This window comes from Liolophura sinensis, chromosome 7 (genome assembly GCF_032854445.1).
Source record: "Liolophura sinensis isolate JHLJ2023 chromosome 7, CUHK_Ljap_v2, whole genome shotgun sequence".
Taxonomy (NCBI): domain Eukaryota; kingdom Metazoa; phylum Mollusca; class Polyplacophora; order Chitonida; family Chitonidae; genus Liolophura; species Liolophura sinensis.
This window is the reverse complement of record NC_088301.1, coordinates 10,735,337-10,754,974: the sequence shown is the minus strand read 5'-3', so window position 1 is coordinate 10,754,974 and position 19,638 is coordinate 10,735,337. Positions and strand designations below refer to the sequence as shown.

General features: G+C 39.1%; 1 protein-coding gene across 5 annotated transcripts in view; it reads right to left on the bottom strand.

The window, feature by feature from the left end:
* Window positions 1–19,638, bottom strand: part of LOC135471641 (microtubule-associated serine/threonine-protein kinase 2-like) — a 124,387-nt gene that overhangs the window by 93,778 nt on the left and 10,971 nt on the right. For 4 of the 5 annotated variants that reach the window (XM_064750945.1, XM_064750948.1, XM_064750949.1 and 1 more), the window contains exon 4: window positions 198–396. In XM_064750945.1, the coding sequence (XP_064607015.1) occupies window positions 198–396 (199 nt within the window). Of the gene's footprint in view, window positions 1–197; window positions 397–15,310; window positions 16,203–19,638 lie in introns of those variants that run through there. The other variant, XM_064750950.1, reaches the window with a different exon arrangement.

The window sequence follows — 19,638 nt, the reverse complement described above, 5'->3', positions numbered from 1 at the left end:
TAAGTTATGAATTGTTACAGTAAAACACAACTGCATGTCATGAAACACAAAATCAAAAACACCTGTCAACAGAAACCAAAGACAACTGTCCTTAAACATTCTCTTTTTTTCAAGGAAGAAACATGGATTGTCACTTCAATACATTAAAGGAAATGTGTTTTGGCTGTACAGATTGAAGAACTTAAAGAGACACTTACTATGAGAGAGATGAGGGGTGTGCATATGTAGACTGCTCTGCGAGCCCATGCTGTCTCGCCGATGCCGCTTCGTGTCCTCAGACAGGGTGCGTTGTAAGCGGCGCAGGCTGCAATGGAACCCAAATGGCAGCTCCTCCCTGGATTTACGTGGCAGCGGGGACTGAAGGGGGGACGGGGTAGCCACAGGTCCACAGTCCGACTGAGCAAAGGGAAACAAAAACTTACCATTAGTATGAACGTCATCTTCAAAAAAGTCTGAATAGCTATATTTTAGAGCAGCAAATAAGTAAAGGACAGACTATATGCAGGATGGAATGAGGAAAGGCAACTATCTGATCTGCCAAATAAAGTATAATTCTTAACATACCATTTGAATTGATCAATAATTTAAGAATACTTCTCATAAAGGAGTTTTCCATAGTACATCTTTGGACACATTGTTGTCCCTGAAATGCTGTTTAGCAAGAAGACAAACTAGAAATGTGTAAGAATTTGTATTTGAATGAATTAATAGTTGAGGTTTCATGTCGTATTTAACAAGTTTTCAGTCAAATGACGATGTGGGGTAACTGGGTGTGTGTACATATAATGTGTCTTCTTGTGGCAGAGCGAGTCCATGCCACCAAAGTGCTTCCCCCACTGAAGTATCATGCTGAAGACACCAGACATGACACCCCACCCAGTCCCATTATACTAACACTAGGCCAAGCAGTCTTTTTTTTCTTGCGCCAACTTCTCACTGCTGAGTGCCAAGCGAGGCAGCAACAAGTACCATTTTTAAAGTCTTTTAAAGAGTATGACTCGACCCAGGTTTGATCCAGGGACTCCCAAGTTCGAGGCAGATGCCCTAACAATTAGGCCACTGAAGTGGTCATGTTGTATTTGAGGCTTGCTTGCACACGGCCATGTCTTAGTTCACACCCTTGGAACAAAACCTACATGTACATGTAGGTGTGCTAATAACACACCTCTCAAGGCCACAAAATGAATTAATTCACTGAACTAGGACGTGCTCAAGAGCAATTCTATTGGCTTGAAACGTACATAAATGTAGAACATGGTAAAACTCTTCCCAGGAACTTGAACCTTAAACCTATTTCATCAGACGAAGTAATAATCTAACAAACAAGAGCCTAGTCAGATTGGATTGAACTGGTGGACAATATTGGGAAACAACAATCAGGTAAAGTGCAGATAATTAATCTAATCCACTAATGAAGTTATAAATACCAACAAGTCAATAATGTCTGGGGACAGCTAAGTTTAAGCAACATGTCCTGGTATTAACACATGCGGTATGAAGCTCTCACTCAGTGCAGAAATTACAAGTCAGATTTTCACAAATACTAAAGAATGTTAGTTACCGTGACAAAACTTTCTCCATTTGCTCTGGGATATCGCACGAATGATTTGATAGGTATTGGAGCAGAGGCCATACTGACAAACCCTGATACACACTACATATGGACAAGTCATGTAAGCACGTGTAAAGGGACATGCGGCAAGCGGTGTACCTTTGTTTGATCATCTTGATTTACAAAGACCAGCAAACTAAATATATGGATCTTCACAATCCGTGGCACACAACTATGAGGGGCTGGGAGCAGAACAGGTGAAAAGATAAAGTCATTCATGTAGCGTTATACACAGCTGTCCATCTAGACTGGCCTGTTTAATATACAACAGAGATGTAACAATGCGAACATGTGCCATGGTGATAGAATTTCTACACGCTACCTGTGAAATGCGCATTTGCTTATGTGTACATGTATAAGAAATAAAAGTAAGGGATGCACACCGATGCTAATGTAAATTTTGGTCAAATAGTAAATTACAACTATCTATCTCTTGATAACCTACATGTGCTGGCACAGTGATTCCATAACATATCACAAACCCTTAGGAGAAACAGAATTTTTTAATTGACTTTAATAAACACTGTCCCTTCAGTATTTAATCATTTAGATTGGTGTTTAATTGAAGAGTGTTTTCTCCTGACAGCATATATACCTGGGGGATCAAAGATGCCCAAGACATGCAAGAAATAAATAAAACAAACGCATCTGGCATGGAACCTTCACAGATATGTTGGCGCTACAATACAGTTCTTCAAAAGTGACTCTGAATTCATACATTAAGCTTTTAGATTAGAAAACACCACTGAAAAAAAGCTAGAAAATGTTACAGATATAAACAATGAATTGCATAATTTGACTGACTGAATACTTATGGTTTAACATCACATCAGCAATATATCCGCCATATGATGCCAAGAACATGCATCCATTCTGAATCTTTATTTCTATACTGAAACAGGAATAGGGTTAACCAAGGTAAAAGTTGATTTTAACCCATGGTATTCTAAGACTTATTAAAAGGAAGACTATATACAGGAGTTTCTTATGATGTTCTTGTCACATGTGTGAAATTTCGGAGGGTTTTCTTAATCTAAGGTTTGTCTGGATAAGATAATATGGTATTGTACAAGAAAAATGTGAGATTCAGCAGTTCTAAAAATATTTTATGACATATAGTAGAGATTTGCCTCCAATATGCGTTTTGAGCCTGAAATTTATTAGGGCAAATTCAATATTAGCTACCAGCTGTTGAGATTTCAACTGATGCTAAAATACAGGTTGTAAAACTATGGTAAAATGTGCTATACGAAAGGCATCCATCTGTGTTGAGACCAAAGACTGACATCTTCGCTGAAATTTATGTCAAAATTATCAGCTGTACATACAATGTATGTAACAAACATACAGGCACACAAAAACTGTGGCACCATCAGCAACATGTATATACAGAGGATAGCAATTTCTATGAATTGGCCTTACCCACTTGTCACGCATTGTCCTGGTTGTCAACAGACTTAACACCAATGTCCAGACACTCAGCAACTACATGTACATTTGAAAGCAAGTTGCTGGCACTATCCCTAATGGTAAAGACTGTCCACTGTTATCATACATGTAAGGCTGTATAACTGGATAACAGAGTCCTCTCATCTGCTTGCAGCAAAATCCCCCCACACTTTTATGTATGTGAAGACAATGTTGTCATGGTAATCATGCAGAGTTTCTGATAGGGAGAAAGAAACAAGACGAGTGACCACACTGATGTACACCAACTGGAGCTTTGTAAGTTTTATATATAACTGGACTGAACAAAGCAATAACACAACTATCACATTATGCAAGTATCCACACATAAATATTATGAAAAAATGTTGTGCATTAACACAGAGATAAAATACTTTACCTAGAAGTAAGCAACTTCTCTATAGCTAGTCTCCATGGTACTTTACACTTTTCTTCCATCTTTAACACATTATGTGACATATCTGCACAGCCATGAATTATTTTTTCTTCTCTTTCTATTGTGCAGCTAGCAGTTGATGCATGGTGAGATCCAAACGCGGTTGTGTTGAAATTACAACAAAGAGTTTTGTAAAACGACAACAATGTCTTTGATAGTAACTGTTTTAAAGTTGCTTGGAAATATAAAAATAGTCAATGGGTTACAGACACCAACAATGATTATAGAAATCACAGTTTTTAAATAAGGAGTTTCTGTTTTCAAGGTGTGGCCAGTTCTTGGAGCAGCCATTCAAAAATTTAAACAGGCACAACCAAATATCAGAATTAGCCCATATAACCAACAGAAAGGTACTTTACTATAATGTACAACATGACTTAAAACATATCTGTTACAGGGAAAAAAAAATGATGTTAAAGTTTCAAGATACAAGCCGCATATAACTGCTGTACAGAAAGCATAAGGCAGACACAATCAGAAGAACAAATTGGAGATATATATCTTCTTGACAACTAAATCATTCGGGTTTTCATAGGAAAAGATTTTTTGTGGGAGCTTGGTCTAGTACTGTTAAAGGGGAGCCACAACATGAATACAACTTATCTGACTAAAGCAAATAGCTGGAACAAGCTTTTACATGTACCTCCAGCAATCGTTTCTCTTGAAACTTATGAATAGAAAATGACCCAGAGTATAATCTTTAAATTTACATTAACTGTTGTGATCTTGTGGTCAAAATGAGTGCAAGTTGTGCAGTTTAAAACAGGTCAAACCAATCACTACTTAAACTATTCCATACCTTAACTTTTCATCCTAAACTTAGAGCCAAAGAGATCAAGATTAACTGAAACCAACATGTATATGATTCAGTTTTTGAGACCCCCCCCCCCCAACACACACAAAATCTTCATGTACATTGTACATGTGTATACATGTATGAATTATCTAATTATGAAAGCCTTTCTTTCAAGGACACCTTTTCTTATATTTCAATACATGTGACGGGCCACAGGAAAACTTCCAGGCACTAAAGAAATAGATCCTTTTTTTCTTTTTTTAATTCCACTATACACTACATGACAGCTAAAGTGCTTTCCTAAATCGGACTTGACAGCTTTTTCACGCGCTGAATTCATAAATCACTACAATAACCCATATTCTCAAACAATGTCACTTCTCCCCATAAAATAATATAGATATATACCAGCTACATGTACATCAATATGCTGGTCATTATTCTGGATAGAGGAAACCACGCACAGCCAGCTGCATCTATGTAAATACACTGGGCATAATTAAGAATGGAGGAAACCACATACAGCCAGCCACATGTATGTGAATACACTGGTCATTATTATATGTGGAGGAAACCACACACAGCCAGCCACATGGATGTAAATACACTGGCTATGATTATGGGTGGAGGAATCCATGCACAGCCAGCTACACGTATGTGAATATGCTGGTCAGGTTTATGGGTTGAGGAAACCAAGCACAGCTACATGGATGTGAATACGCTGGACATGATCATGGGTGGAGGAAACCACGCACATGAGGCTACATGTATGTGAATACGCCGGTCAGGTTTATGGGTTGAGGAAACCAAGCACAGCTACATGGATGTAAATACGCTGGCCATGATTATGGGTGGAGGAAACCATGCACAGCCAGCGACATGTATGTGAATACAGGTTTATGGGTTGACACTGCTACATGTAGGTGCATGTTCGTCAATATGCTGGTCAGTTTTATGGCTGGAGGAAACCATACAAAGCGAGTTACATAAAGCTCCATAGTGCATGTATAAGTAGAAATCAGTCAGACCAATGGCTTGTGTAGGACTAAAGACCAGCCTCCAATGGGGTCTGTACTGACACAGCTGACACAGATGTACGTACAGAAATGTACACCTGTACATGTCCACAGGTAACGCGTACATCGTCACAGGTGACTTGTACGTACATCTAGTCCTAGGGCCTTGTCATCCTACAGGTATTAACATTAACACGTACAGCTCAAGGTCACAAATGTAAACCACAGGAAGTCTGCTTAACAGCATCTCAGTTGCTAACATACAACTACACACAGATGACACACGGGCATACAGGAATCAAGAATGAATCAATGAGTGATTACAGCTTAATCATTCTCATTCAGCTAATTTTGCAGCCGTGAGAGGAATAAAGCAAAACATCTGAACTCATGTCTGCCCAGCACAGAAGCACTCTAACACAGTACCTGCATAAACACTGCTTTCAAGCCTTGGAGTTATACGTACGCATAGATTCATGTTGTACTAGAACTGGTTCGTTGTCAAGACATTTGACTGAGTTTTGAGGTCTAAAATGTGATGCGACTGAAAACAGCACACCACTTACACATGTACGAAAACATTATCTACCCTAATTTCTCAACCTTTTAGCATGTGAAATGCAACTTTCAGTGCAATTTATGCACATTTGTTGGATTCGCGAGTTTCAGGGTTTCATAAAAAGTATGATTTTATCAGTCTACACAGAATAATAACTTCAGAATATGCTTGGATAAACATGATGCAAACATTCAAAAAGGCTGAAGAATTACAGTGTGTAAATTCAGCAGAGCAGAAATAAGCTTCTAAAAAAAGCTTCTAAACATCAACGCATCCTATGACAAAGTAGCTGTAACTTAGCTTGTTGAAGATCAAGAACTGTGCTATAATCTAGTACTTTGTTCCATAAACACAGGATCATGTGGTACAGTCACTTTCAAAGCAAAAGGGTCACATTAACCTTCAGGACCCTACCAACCTCCAAATCGCCATTTCAAAGGAACATAGAATCCTTTTATTTATTTGCTTTGATAATTGGAATGGACTAAATTTAATTTCATTTATCTTTACTGTGTTTACCCTCCAAAGGGTTATTTTCAGGAACAAAATTAAACCAATACGTTTTCACTACATGTATGTATTATACTTAGTATCCAGATTTTTTTGCATTAACCCATTATGGGATAGAACAAGCTATTTCCTTGCTTTAACCTCTCAGTGCGGAGTACTTTGGTATGACCCATCCCAGGGTTGATAATAAGGAATGTAAAACCCAAGAGATCAAATGTATTAGAGTAGAGATATTCAACTGTGACACCAGCATATAAGGTGAAATGACCTGGACACATCACAGATGAACGCACAAACAAATTACAGGTTACCGTGGCCCTAATGGTCTGCCATAGAGCAGTCATGCTGCATTCATGCACATACAGACTTTTTCTACAATCCATTTGGCAGATGGAGACAAATGATGATATAGTGGTACATCTACATGTATATGTTGCATACTGCGTATTGTTTTACTTTATACGGACAGATGGTATTATTTCTCTGTCTAAACATTTACTCATCCACAGGTATAAAAGGAGACAAATCTATATATGACAACATTCTGAACTGCCAGGTTTGTTTACTTGACTAACATGTGCTGTATCTACCCTAAACATTTGTTAATTAGGAATCTGCCAGAAGTCCATCCACCATAATGCTGGTCGCTGTTGTATATATGAAATATTATTGAGTATGGCATAAAACACCAATCAAATAAATAAATTTGTAAAATATTATTTCTGCCACTGACCATCCACATAAACCTCACAAAACATTTCTGTGATCAATGAAACTCTCAGGTGATATGAGTAGACAAAATCTTAGCTCATTTAACATATATTCTAATGCGCAAAATTCTGTACTGAATGTGTAAGGATGACAAACACATGGATGAAGACAACAGCAAAAGCCAGAATCAGGCAAAAAAAATATCTCCAGCATGGAGAAACTTTCAGGTTATACACATGAACATGTTCTGATTGGTCCAAGTAAATTAGCCAAATTTTCAACAATCCTGATATGCTGTCTACAAATACAGATGTAGCTCAGGCTCCAGGGTCACAAAGAGGTCTTGGACCTGAAGGAAAAGACCTCTAAAAATCTAAGTAAGCATCACTAAATAGACCATTTAAAGCTATGCATATAAAATATACTCTCATTTATTTTTTTTAGATTTTTGTGAAAAGAGTTAAAGGAGTTCAAACATTTGCATTGTAAGGTGGGTTTTATGGACCATACTATCGAAGTTTAGTAAGTCTGATGTCATGAGAACTCTAATCACTGAATGATGGAATAACTCTTTATACCCATGAGTAAAAGATTACTGAAATGGAATTCCCAAAAATTCCTTTCTTCTAGTGAACATCAGGGAAAAAAGGTGATGTGAAGTCAAAGTCAGCTAGACACTGTCAGTATGGTTTATAAAGCCCACCATAATATTATAATATTTGAATGTCTTTCAACAGCGTATAAAAAATCTGAAAAATAAATGAAGTATTTTAACGCATAATTTTCAAATTAATTACCTTAATTCATATTTTAGCTTTATTTACTTTAGGTCAAAATTTCAAATCAATTTATAATTATTATTCATGATGCAACAAGGTCCAAATATTGCTTAACGATATAAATACTGGGTAAGTTTTTGTACAACACCTATCAGCTAAAATAATGGCCGGGGAGATACAAAATTTAAAGTTGAAGGAGGTGAACATATAATCCCTAGGGTGATGCTATGAATAGGATACTTGTCACAGGAAGGCGTAGTTTTAGACCTACCCCTACATGAACATGGGTGTAGCAATGAAGGGGTCTATTATCTGGACTGTCATCCATCAGGCTTTATGTGGATTTACAGTGTGTTAAGGTTAATGTTGATGAGAAGATCCACACAATCTGTACAGAGCACAGACAGCTGAGTAGAACCCAGGCGTCCCAACCTTCATGGCCTGAACATTTCACCTAGCCCAGACCTATCAAAGAGAAAACTTAACACCATACAGCTGTCACTAGTTAAATGAATGTATCTATATCCTGTATAGTCAGACAAATATCCCACAGCTATCAAAAAAAAACACACACACAAAAAACATAAATCTTAAAAATATGATTGCATATAATGGAATAAAGCTTTTTAAATACCATTCCTATGCGTGACATTTGTGACCTTAAATGTCTTTATTTGTTTCGTCAAAGTTGGTACATGTATATGCTAGTTTGTAAATCAAATTTAATTACTAAATTTAATCCCCTAAATTTATAATGATATGCTTGGATATACATGATTGTGAAATATTATCACCAGACACAAAGTTTTGTACTTCCATAATTTTAAGCTTCCCTTCTGATACTCCATTTGCCAAAAGGCTACTTTGCAAGTATCATATTTTCCCCCACTGGAATCACCATTAGATGATGGCTGTGTTGAACACTATGCTGAGATTGCCTGATGGAAAGCCACTGTTTGTTGTACGTGCATGTGCCACAGCACTGATAGAAATGACAAACATTATCACCAAGGGAGAAGTGGGAATTGCGTGATAAAGGCTTGGCCAGAGTGGCTGGTCTGCTTCGTGATTTGCCTAGTCTAATATCTTCCGTCTATTAGGCAACATGTTTACAGTTCTCCGCTAATTCCAAATGAGAACGGAATGATGACTGGATGGTGTGATTTCAGATGAAAACTGTGACCATCCTGATTTCTGTATTTACTTCCATGGCCTTTCTAAGAAATAAGTGCTCACAGTGTTGAAACATCCAACAATCAACAGGTTTCACGCAAACAATTTTCTCCTGTATTGAAGTAAAAAGTTCTACCTTCCGTGCCAGGCAATCTCAGCAGTCAGATGAAATACGGTACACACATTATCACAGTATGCATCTCAGAGAGGTGCAGTATGCATTATGAAAGCATCCATCACCTACAATATGCATTATTTCAGCATCTATCACACACAGTACAATATCACGGCATATAGGACATACAGTATGCATTATTAGCACGTCTATAACAAATATCCGTATCTATGCATTATTACCTCATCTATAACATGTATCTGTATCTGTGCATTATTACCTCATCTATAACATGTACCTGTATCTGTGCATTATTACCTCATCTATAACATGTATCTGTATCTGTGCATTATGTATGCAGTATGCATTATTACCACATCTATACCATGTATCTGTGCATTATGTATGCAGTATGCATTATTACCACATCTATACCATGTATCTGTGCATTATGTATGCAGTATGCATTATTACCACATCTATAACATGTACGCAGTATGCATTATTACCGCAGCTACAAGAATCATTTACAGTATGTATTAATGCTGCATTTAACACACATAGTATGCATTATCACTGCGCCTACACATACAAGTATCACCAAACCGCTCCTCTAGCCTCTAACACTTCAAGCCACTGGTACAGTGTAATAAACATCTCACTTACCATAGCCACAGTCTGAGGGCCTCTCTGCCTGTTTTTCCATTAACAAAATAGATTGACAATTTTGTTTGTTGTTTTATTGCCACTGTTTTTTTCTCTCTTCTTTCTACTTTGGCCTCAGAACACATAGAATACAGCTGTTGCACAGGTTGCTAAAGTTATAGCCTGGGATACTAGTGAAACATGTAAACGAAGCAGGCATACACAAACCTAATCGAGTCTATTCAGGCACCCTGAGGTTTGTATTTGGAGGATGAATATGTGACTCCAGACTGGATAACAGTTCGACACCTACATTGTCTGAGCCGTGTCTGTCCAAATACACCAGAGTTAAAATCTCCACAATATTAACACATTACACCTGGGATTAATTCCTGTTTACAGGCTTCATTTAGCTGCTGCGGAGAGCTCGAGATGGATGAGTTTGGCAACAGCCCATTCACAGCCGGCATACCGTATGTAAGGATCATGGTAGAGAAATAGTTTACACAACAAAAACAGGATCAAGCTGATAAACCAAGTAGTTACACAGAACTAAACAGCCTGTCACACGACGGAAACGGTATCAAGGGGGGTTGTGAAGCATAAAACCAAAAACACAGACACAGAATCTGATCCCACAAGCAGCTCAACAAAATCTTCCTGGACAAAACACAAATAGATATAAACCTTACGACCAGTCAGTTATGTACAGAGTTGGGACAATAGAATCATGCTCAGCCCTCAAACAGATAAATCAGAATTTGGACACAAAAGGAAAAGAATAAATTTGATTCACTCAGGAGCTGAAGAGAAAACAGACGCAACAAAAATAAGTCCATTAAGCAGAGGAATGAGGTTTACACAGAGCTGAAGCTAACTCCAGCTGGTCCATCATGGGGCCAACATAATAAGAAATAAATCTCAAATACCTATTGCACACTTTTTTTGCCGTTCTTGTATTCTGGGTTTTTGCCTATGATAAGAGTTTGTTTTAGATTACAAACATCATTATTGCTTTCACTTCATGGGAGAGCAAGTTCGAGTTGAACACTTCCTGTCATCTTCAAACACCAAGGTTACAATTTACACTCAATGTGTTATAAAAAAAAAAAGTTGCTGATGTTAAACCATCCTCATCTGGCTCGAAATACTGCCTGTCAGCAAACTGATGGTTGGCTATCTTAACAGCTATTTATTTATTTATTTATTTGATTAGTGTTTGAGAACATTTCACATACACAGCTGCAACCAGCATTGTGGAGGAAAGAAACCAGACAGAGCCTGGGGGAAATTCAACAACCACCCACAGGTTGCAGGAGAAAAAACTTCTTAGAGAACCCTAACCATAATCTTTTTTGTTCAATTTTTGCACAGTAAATGTTGAAGAAATGATATTTTAGAATGAGATTCCACAGGTGTCTCAGTTCTAAAACTGATTGATACTTAGCTGATGCATGTCTATTACACCTGTATTTTGCAGTATAACTAAAAAAAAATGCATATATTTACATACTTAGGATTACCATTACATAATTTTTTCAAATACAAAGACGAAAAATAAGTTACATTAGAAAAAGTCACCGCTGACTACCACAGGGAACAAACTTCAGGGAGATTTCCTATAAACCCTCCTAAGAGGGTCCGAGCCATGTTTGAACCAATTGTATTAAAGGATATGAGTGTGGGCTATAATAACAGGCTATAACAACAGGCCACATACGAACATGCTGGGTGTACATAAGTATGGGTGGTCATAAATTGGAGGTATAATACCTACTCACAAACTGGGAAGCTGTAAAGTAAATGCATATACATTTATACCAGCGGGACACCGCTGGCAGTAAACCATGCTACTTCAATGTTATAGAACTACATGTAGCCAGTGATTTTTATGTTCTAATCTCGGAGTTCTCTTAGCGCCAGACAAATTCAGTCCTCAAGGCACGTTTACACCCGGTAGGCACCATCAATAAAACAATATAAGACAAGAGCTTACAGCTTCTATAATCAACTCTCAGTTTATGTCCCTAAATGTGTCTGCTACATGTCTGTGGCTGCTACATGTATTTCTTTGACAACCAATATTTTATGAGTATATGCATTATGGTTGAATTCTGGCAAGCGTGGCTCAATTTCTTGTCAGAAAAAAAACATGAATATTTAACTGAAAAGTTTGATACCTCCATACATGTACGAGCACATCTATATTTTATGGGTCTGGACGGTAGTCTACTTGAACATATTGTACATGTACATGGCAAAATCATGGGCTTTCGGGGCAGTGCCAACAACCAAAACTAACCGTGTATTTACATGTATCATAAGTACACTAAAATTTCATTCAGGACTAACTTTTATATTTTTCCCGATTCTGAGAGTTCCACTAATCTAAGGATGACATGATGAGGCTTCTTCACAAATTAAGATGATATAAATGCTCTACTTGGCAAAACATGAGTGTCACTACCACATGTAATATTTTATGTCAAAAATTTGTTTCTAAGAAAATACTACAAATTGTTGTGTGAAATTTTAAGTCATTTACCATTATACTTTGGTCAGATGTTTCCAGGCATATGGACCTTAAGACTGGAGAGTGGCATTACATGAACTACATGTATATTTATTATTTATGAGGTAATTTGTACAATACACCACAACACAGTAATAAACTTAAAACTTCATTCAAAGTTACACATTTTGACAAATTCTGAGAGTTCTTTAAAGGTTCAGTTTCTTCCATGCATAAATTAACATGCTTGCATACAGTATGTTAAATTTCCTCCTCCCACAGCACCCTGTCAGCTAGGTAACTGACAAACTTCCTAAACAGATGTAGCCAAGGCTGGATTTGAACACACGATCACAAGTGTCAAAGTTTATAGTGTTTTTAGCTGTCGCAGTCTAGACACCTTGACTGCATGTTACTCTTTGTCAACAGCATTTCTGAATGTGTGGCATTAACAATAACACTACATGAAATCCCTGGTGACATATGTGTACTGATTATACAGGTTTAAACAACAGAGCACACATATGCCATATGGGTCAACTGTGTTCATAGGTATACATGGGAACCTCAATCGACCCTGCTGTTAATAATATATGTACATGCTTAAACAGCAGCCTGACTAGATAACCTTTCATAATACAATTATGAATGTAGCACTTAATGTATGATATTATATAACAGGGTGGGTGGGAAAGCCTACAAGCAGTCAACCACGTAATAAATACACATGTACACGCATGCACACAGCATGTAACTTCACATTACAAATGTACCTCTATTACCATGACCATATGTATGACATAGAGAAAGGAGTTAGAGTAGGTCTATGCTTTATTCATTTTGCCAATGAATTTCCTGAAGAAAAGTCAAGAACTGTATTTGCATCTCATACATCTGAGTGGATGTGTACACGTATGTACGTGTACAGAAAACTGACTTAGGACTCACCTGAATGTGTTATGTAAGGCGGTTAAAATAAGAGTGGAGCATGCAGCGGTACTTGTGCAAGGTGAAGTGAAACAAGATCTATGTACAATCCATCTAAGAGTGTAACAGAATATCGTCCTCCTCATACAGTACATGCAACGTATAATGCAATTCAATACAGTGAAAATCAATGATCTTTGAGAATCGTTACATGGAGATGTGACCGTTCTTAGAGCCAAAGAGGGCAGTATTATGAAGGCAGTAGGGGAGAGAGCTAAGATGCATTGCCACAACCACGTACCCATATACGTATACAGTACAGAAAAACAACAACTGAAAATCAATATGTTTAACGCCGGAATGAGCTGAATAACAAGACAAAGTCAATGGTATTTTTTTTACACTCGCGGTGTGATGTACCCGGAGTGTGTACTAACATGTATATCTTGAGCCAATGCTCTCCGGCCGTACGTGGAAAGGTCTGCCAGCAACCTGCGATGGTTGTGGGTTTCCCTCGGGTTCTGCCCAGATTCCTCCCACCATAAATCTGGTAGACGTAGTATAAGTGAAATATTCTTGAGTACGGCGTAAAACACCAATCAAATAAATAAAGTAAATAAACCTTGAGCCAAAGAAGTTACGTGGGTTGTGGCTAGCTAAACCAAGTAAACCTTTGTTCTTAATGCGACAGTGACCACAGGCTTTAATTTAGTTCTTGTCGGTTCGAATATCACTTTAATTCAATAATCTCCTTAAAAAACAATGAAGTGACGAGGGTTGTCGCCAGCTAAACCAAGGTGAGTGTTGTTAATAATCCGACAGTGACAAATCATGACGCCACAGGCTTTAATCTAGTTCTTGGTGGTTCAATTATCACATTAATTCAGTGACATATAATATATCCACAAAACATATGTAACATGTAACAACAATGGAGTGAAGTATGGATACATGAATTTTTGGTTTTTATTGTTGGTTATTTGGTAAGTTTTATGATACACACAATAAACAAGTATGTCTATACAAGTTATAAATTCACATGTATCAGACACACAGTAAAACTTCCTTCTATTTTACAGAATACTACACCTGTCTGTGTAACTTGTAATTTGGAACAAGAGTAATACAAAGTAATCTTCACTCCTGATGGTGGCATAATAAAATGCTGAAATACTGAGTCAAAGTAAAGCTTTCATTTTTTTCTTTTGTTACCCTACTTGTGTATTAAGTAAATGTATTGTACACATATATTACACAAAAATCACAAATGCAATGATAATTTTCTAGATGTAAAAATCTATAAATACTGTTGTAAGATTAGAGAATTTAGCATCTGCTCAACTACAAGCTATGGTGAACTTGTAAAAATCATTTTTGTCAGTATCAAGACAGTCCCAAGCTGTGAACTCATTTGTTCCTTCCTTTATTACGTCATAATTACGTGTGCTCATAAAACATATATGAAGTGCACAAGCACTGCAACGTCACCGAAGAAAATGATGCGCTCTACCGCCACTTGGACCTTCTGTGTAGCTTGTCATCCAGTCTCCCATTAACTGTGATAATGAACATCCATGTACCCATCATACATGCATGCATGCATATGAATGACCATACATACATCCAACTCCTATGTGTTTCCACACAGCGTGACAAGTTAGCAAATATATACAAATATATATTTGAGTTACCACATAATACTCCTACATTAGTAACTACATGTATAGTCAGTGACCCCATAAAGTCCCACATGTATTCTCAGGTATATGTGGTGGAAAAAAAAACCCCCAAAAAACAAAGACTCCTATTACACATATGTATCATAGTTAGGGAGCGTATAATAAACCTCCTATGTATATATACCTGCTTCCTTGAATGTCTGTACTATGCATGCCGATTATGTGCGTAGAATAGCTCCCACTAATACATCCATGTGCTGTATATGTAAACTCATCAATTACAGGTATATAAAATAAGGTTGATGTAGACTTTTTTCAATGGAAGTATGTACAATGTAGGTATAAAGCTAATTACAAGTTGGTGAATACATACGACTGGCCGAGTACAGGTGCAGCCCGCCCCATGCGGCACATCCCCGTCACCCACAGAGGTAATCCGCACCCTCAATGTCCGCCCCCGCCGTCTCACAATCACAGGCACTTCTTCCTCATAGATTGTGGCAACGTTGTGGTCGCTATCCGTGCTAGTGGAGGACATCCCATCAGCCATACCAGCCACCGAGTGGTAAGTGACTAGATGTACTGACCAGTGGTCAGTTGTCAAATGTGGGTGTCCGGTCCTGGACAATCAATACCTGTCCCAGCTTGCCATTACAGGTGCTAATACTGCTGATGACATGGCCTCAAAGGGACCAGGTAAAGAGAGCTTGTCAGCTTGCTGCATAGGTAAGCAAGCTGCTCAGGTAAATCCAGACCAATCGTTCATTCATAACCATCTACAGAGTGCGACATGCAGAGCCTGAGGGCAGGGAGAGTGAGTTGTTGGAGTAAGGAGGACATCTTCACAGCCGACTTATTTACCTCTGTCTGCCTCGCCTGTCATCCATGTCCTCAGCAGGTGAGAGAGACAGATTAGTGAACAACATCCACGCTTAAAGCCTCTGTCCCCCTCACAAGGTTAAAAATGTCCCCTTCACCCAGCCAGCGAACAAGCACTTGTCATAACGGGATCGTGAATTACATCAGAGAGGCTCAGGTAAAGAGCCGTATTAGACAACAATCTGACGATCACAGGTGCTGCCTTGTCTCTCTTCAACAGCCCCCTGTCTCTCTTGACCCTGACCTCTTACTTGCATGTACAGGCTTATAACCCTAAGGCTGACAGGGGGTTTGAAGACACCGACTGATTACATCAAACACAACACTGTTTGATAAAAGTTCTCATATCTCAAACTCTTCTAACTGACCCAGGCTGTCCATTGCTGACGGGGTCCTTAACACAACGGCTACTGTATACCAGGCTGGTCACTGCAGACAAAGTCCTTCACAAACAATTGTGTATGAGACTGGTCACTGTTGACGAAGTTCTTCACAAAGAGCAGCCACATACCAAGCTGACCATTGATGATCGGGTCCTTCCTACAAGACCTGTAATACACCAGGCTGGCCAATGAGGATAGGGGCTTTCACGAAGAGCTGGCCACTGAGAATAGGGTCCTTCACATGAGACCTGTTGTATACCAGTCTGACCACAACAGACACGCTATTCTTAAGAGCAAAATTTATATTCTGTACCTTTACATACGGCCATTTCAGTAATTTCAACAAGGTGAGGTTCTCAAAACCATGGCTATTTCTAAGCACAGAAAGTAAACAGGTACAATTTCTAACTATATGTCAGCTATATGTCAAATCCTGTCTCCAGCAGATCTATGGCTTACCTCCATACCTGTGTATTGTACTAGTTCTGTACTCTCTTCTGATCCACTGGGTAACACAGGTACACTGTACATAAGGCAGTACTTTAACACATCACACTGGGCTATACCACCTGACACATCTCTGGCATCCTTCCCAAACCTCTTTCTGTTTTCCCCCCTCCCTGGGGTGGATATACATGTAACTCCCAGCACGACCGACAGCTCTGTTCCTGCCTGGGTACACTGTGTAACACAGCGCCCCTCTGCCTACAGAATCTCTTATATACACCAACACACACACAATCCACCAGGCTACAGCTGGCAGGGAAAAACTTCTGTCTTACTCTGTGTGGACCTCCTGAGATATACTCCGTATCCGCCTCAATCAGATGGAATTCATTGGCAGTTTTCTTGCGCAGCAGTTTTGATGGCAAATTGCCGGGGTCAGTCTGGTCGCAATCAATGCCTTGAATCAATACCACCTTTAGGCAGACAGGTAATCTGTGCAATGATGAACCTTATCCATCAGCCTAACCCTTGGGTATGTGTTCAGGCTATAACAGGATAACACATCTGTGTGCATATAAATGTATATAGTCACCGGCATGCAAGTTTATACAAGCCAGTGTCTCTCCTGTACCCACAACTGTCAGTCAAATGGTCAAGCATGAGGTGGTGATGGTTTAACACTGTATAACCAGTTACACCTCGGTCACTCCACACTGTTTGTGGTAAGCCCCTTGTCAGGTGTAAGGAGTCCCTCCTTGTGTACCCAGTGCTACGACTTAAATGGTCTGTCAACCATTTAAATTCAGTCCCTGGTTACGCATTGACCAGTTAGAGTTTCGTCACTTCGCACTGTGGACAAGAGTCCCTCACTAATCACCTTCTTGCCCTGACCAGTGGTCAGATGAAATGCACAACTGTCTGGGGTAATCACTGATTGGAGGCCAAGGAAATCCATTCATCCATTCACCAGCCAGTCTCTCTCCTGAATTGACCTCACATGAGCTGTAGGGCTGATAGAGCCAGGCCACTTTTAAGGCTTATTCATGGGTAACGATCCAGCCGGGACAGCTTCTGAATGCACATTCATGGACGGGCTATTTCAGCTGGTCCTGGCTTGGTGGACCACAACAGTCCATAATGTAAGGATACAGCTAATTACATCAGATTGGGCAAGACTTTGGCAGGCTTCCTTGAAACCCTAAAGGTAGAGACTAAGGGGAGAAACTATACAGGTACATGTATGTACACATGTAGAAGAGACCAGTGGTAAAATGTAGAAGGACTTGGATCAAAATTCTGACAGGACTTTTAGGAAGCTTGTCTCAACGACTGGATCACTTGAACTACAGTACATGTATTCACAGTGGTACACTGTCCTTGCCACCAGCACCTGCTTCCTTCAGGCCAGTGCCACTGTTACCCTCTGGATTCCTGTGGCCTTACACCCGGAACCTAACAAATCCTTGGTCAGCAGTGGCACCCTTCCATAGGCATGTAACAGGGCTGAGGTGTCCACATAACTGATCAATAGTAACACAACTCTTATGTAAAAATCAATTTTCATCCCCTCTTCAGAGCACATGGCTTTTCCGCCAGTACTGTACGGAGAGTGCGTTGGAATTCCACAGTTCAATCTCGCCAGTAACACTATGCAGAACGGGGATCTATTTTTCATGCTTTCTAATGCCGACTTTGACAGGACTAGTTCACTACAACATAACCTAATTAGCATAATAACTTTCTTCTCGGGGCAAGTTCTGCCACTTCAACCGCTATGTGATCTGCTATGCAGAGATGTAAGACTTCATCTGTTTGGATCGAAGCAGAATGCTAATCTCTTAATCTACGTAACTCTCCCATGACACAGATCCACTGTACTGATAAACTGTCCAGTTCATGCAGCCTAGCAAATTAAACAAGTATCCATCTATGGCATCTATTTCTTGGCTATCCATTACATAAGCCCTATCTGTCATTTCTACCAGATCCAACATTTATTAATGGTGAAATGACCTCTGAATGAATACTATACTAATACTTGGAAGATTTTTTACACCAAACCCCATGCACTATTCTATCTTTCAGCATTTCTATAAACCAACACAAACTGTCATGCTCAGAAGCGATTTACATAAGTTATTCATTGATTTGACATTTTTGAGATTTAATCTACATGTAACCATCACATTCTGATCAAAATATGCCTCAAAAGCACAAAAATAAGGTTCAATAAATACATCCCCCATGGCCATGGGTTATATATTTCATTGGCCATACTTAAGAATACTTATACAACCATGGCCAGTGTTGTTAGCACAAAACAGGCAGAGCCTGTGGGGAAACCCATGATCATCTGCAGGTTGCTGCCAGGCCTTTCCATGTATGACCAAAGAGGAAGCCAACACGACTTTGACTTGAACTCAAAGCGACCGCATTGGTGAGAGGCTCCTGGGTCATTGTGCTTCACAAGCATGCTAACCAATACGTCACTAAGGCTCCCTAACTCAGGAACTACTTGAAGGCATTACATCAAATCAGCATCAGCCATCTGGTGTGCTGTAACACTAACTCTTCAGAGACTAGTACCACTGTACATGTACATCTAGACACAAACCACTTTGAGCAACAAGGAAGTTATCATCAAGTAAAGATTGAAACATTATTATCCCATTAAACTGTTTCCATGGTTTGAAACCAATCAGTGATCATCACAGGCAGGCTATGATGCATGTAAACACATGAATGGCCCGGGCCACCATAGGTCCTCTGTCTAGTGTCCAGCCCGCCTGCCCCAATTACCCCTAATTCTAACTCCTCCATAATTGATGATGATCTTCACAGAGTGAAAGAGAGGAATTCTGCTTCAAGGTAACAACAGTTTGCTAGTTTACTTGCTTGGTGTTTTATTTTGCTTGGTGTTTTATTTTGCTTTCACTTTTATTGTACCATGATGTTATCCCCTTGCTGCAGGCTGGTTTCAATGGTGACATAT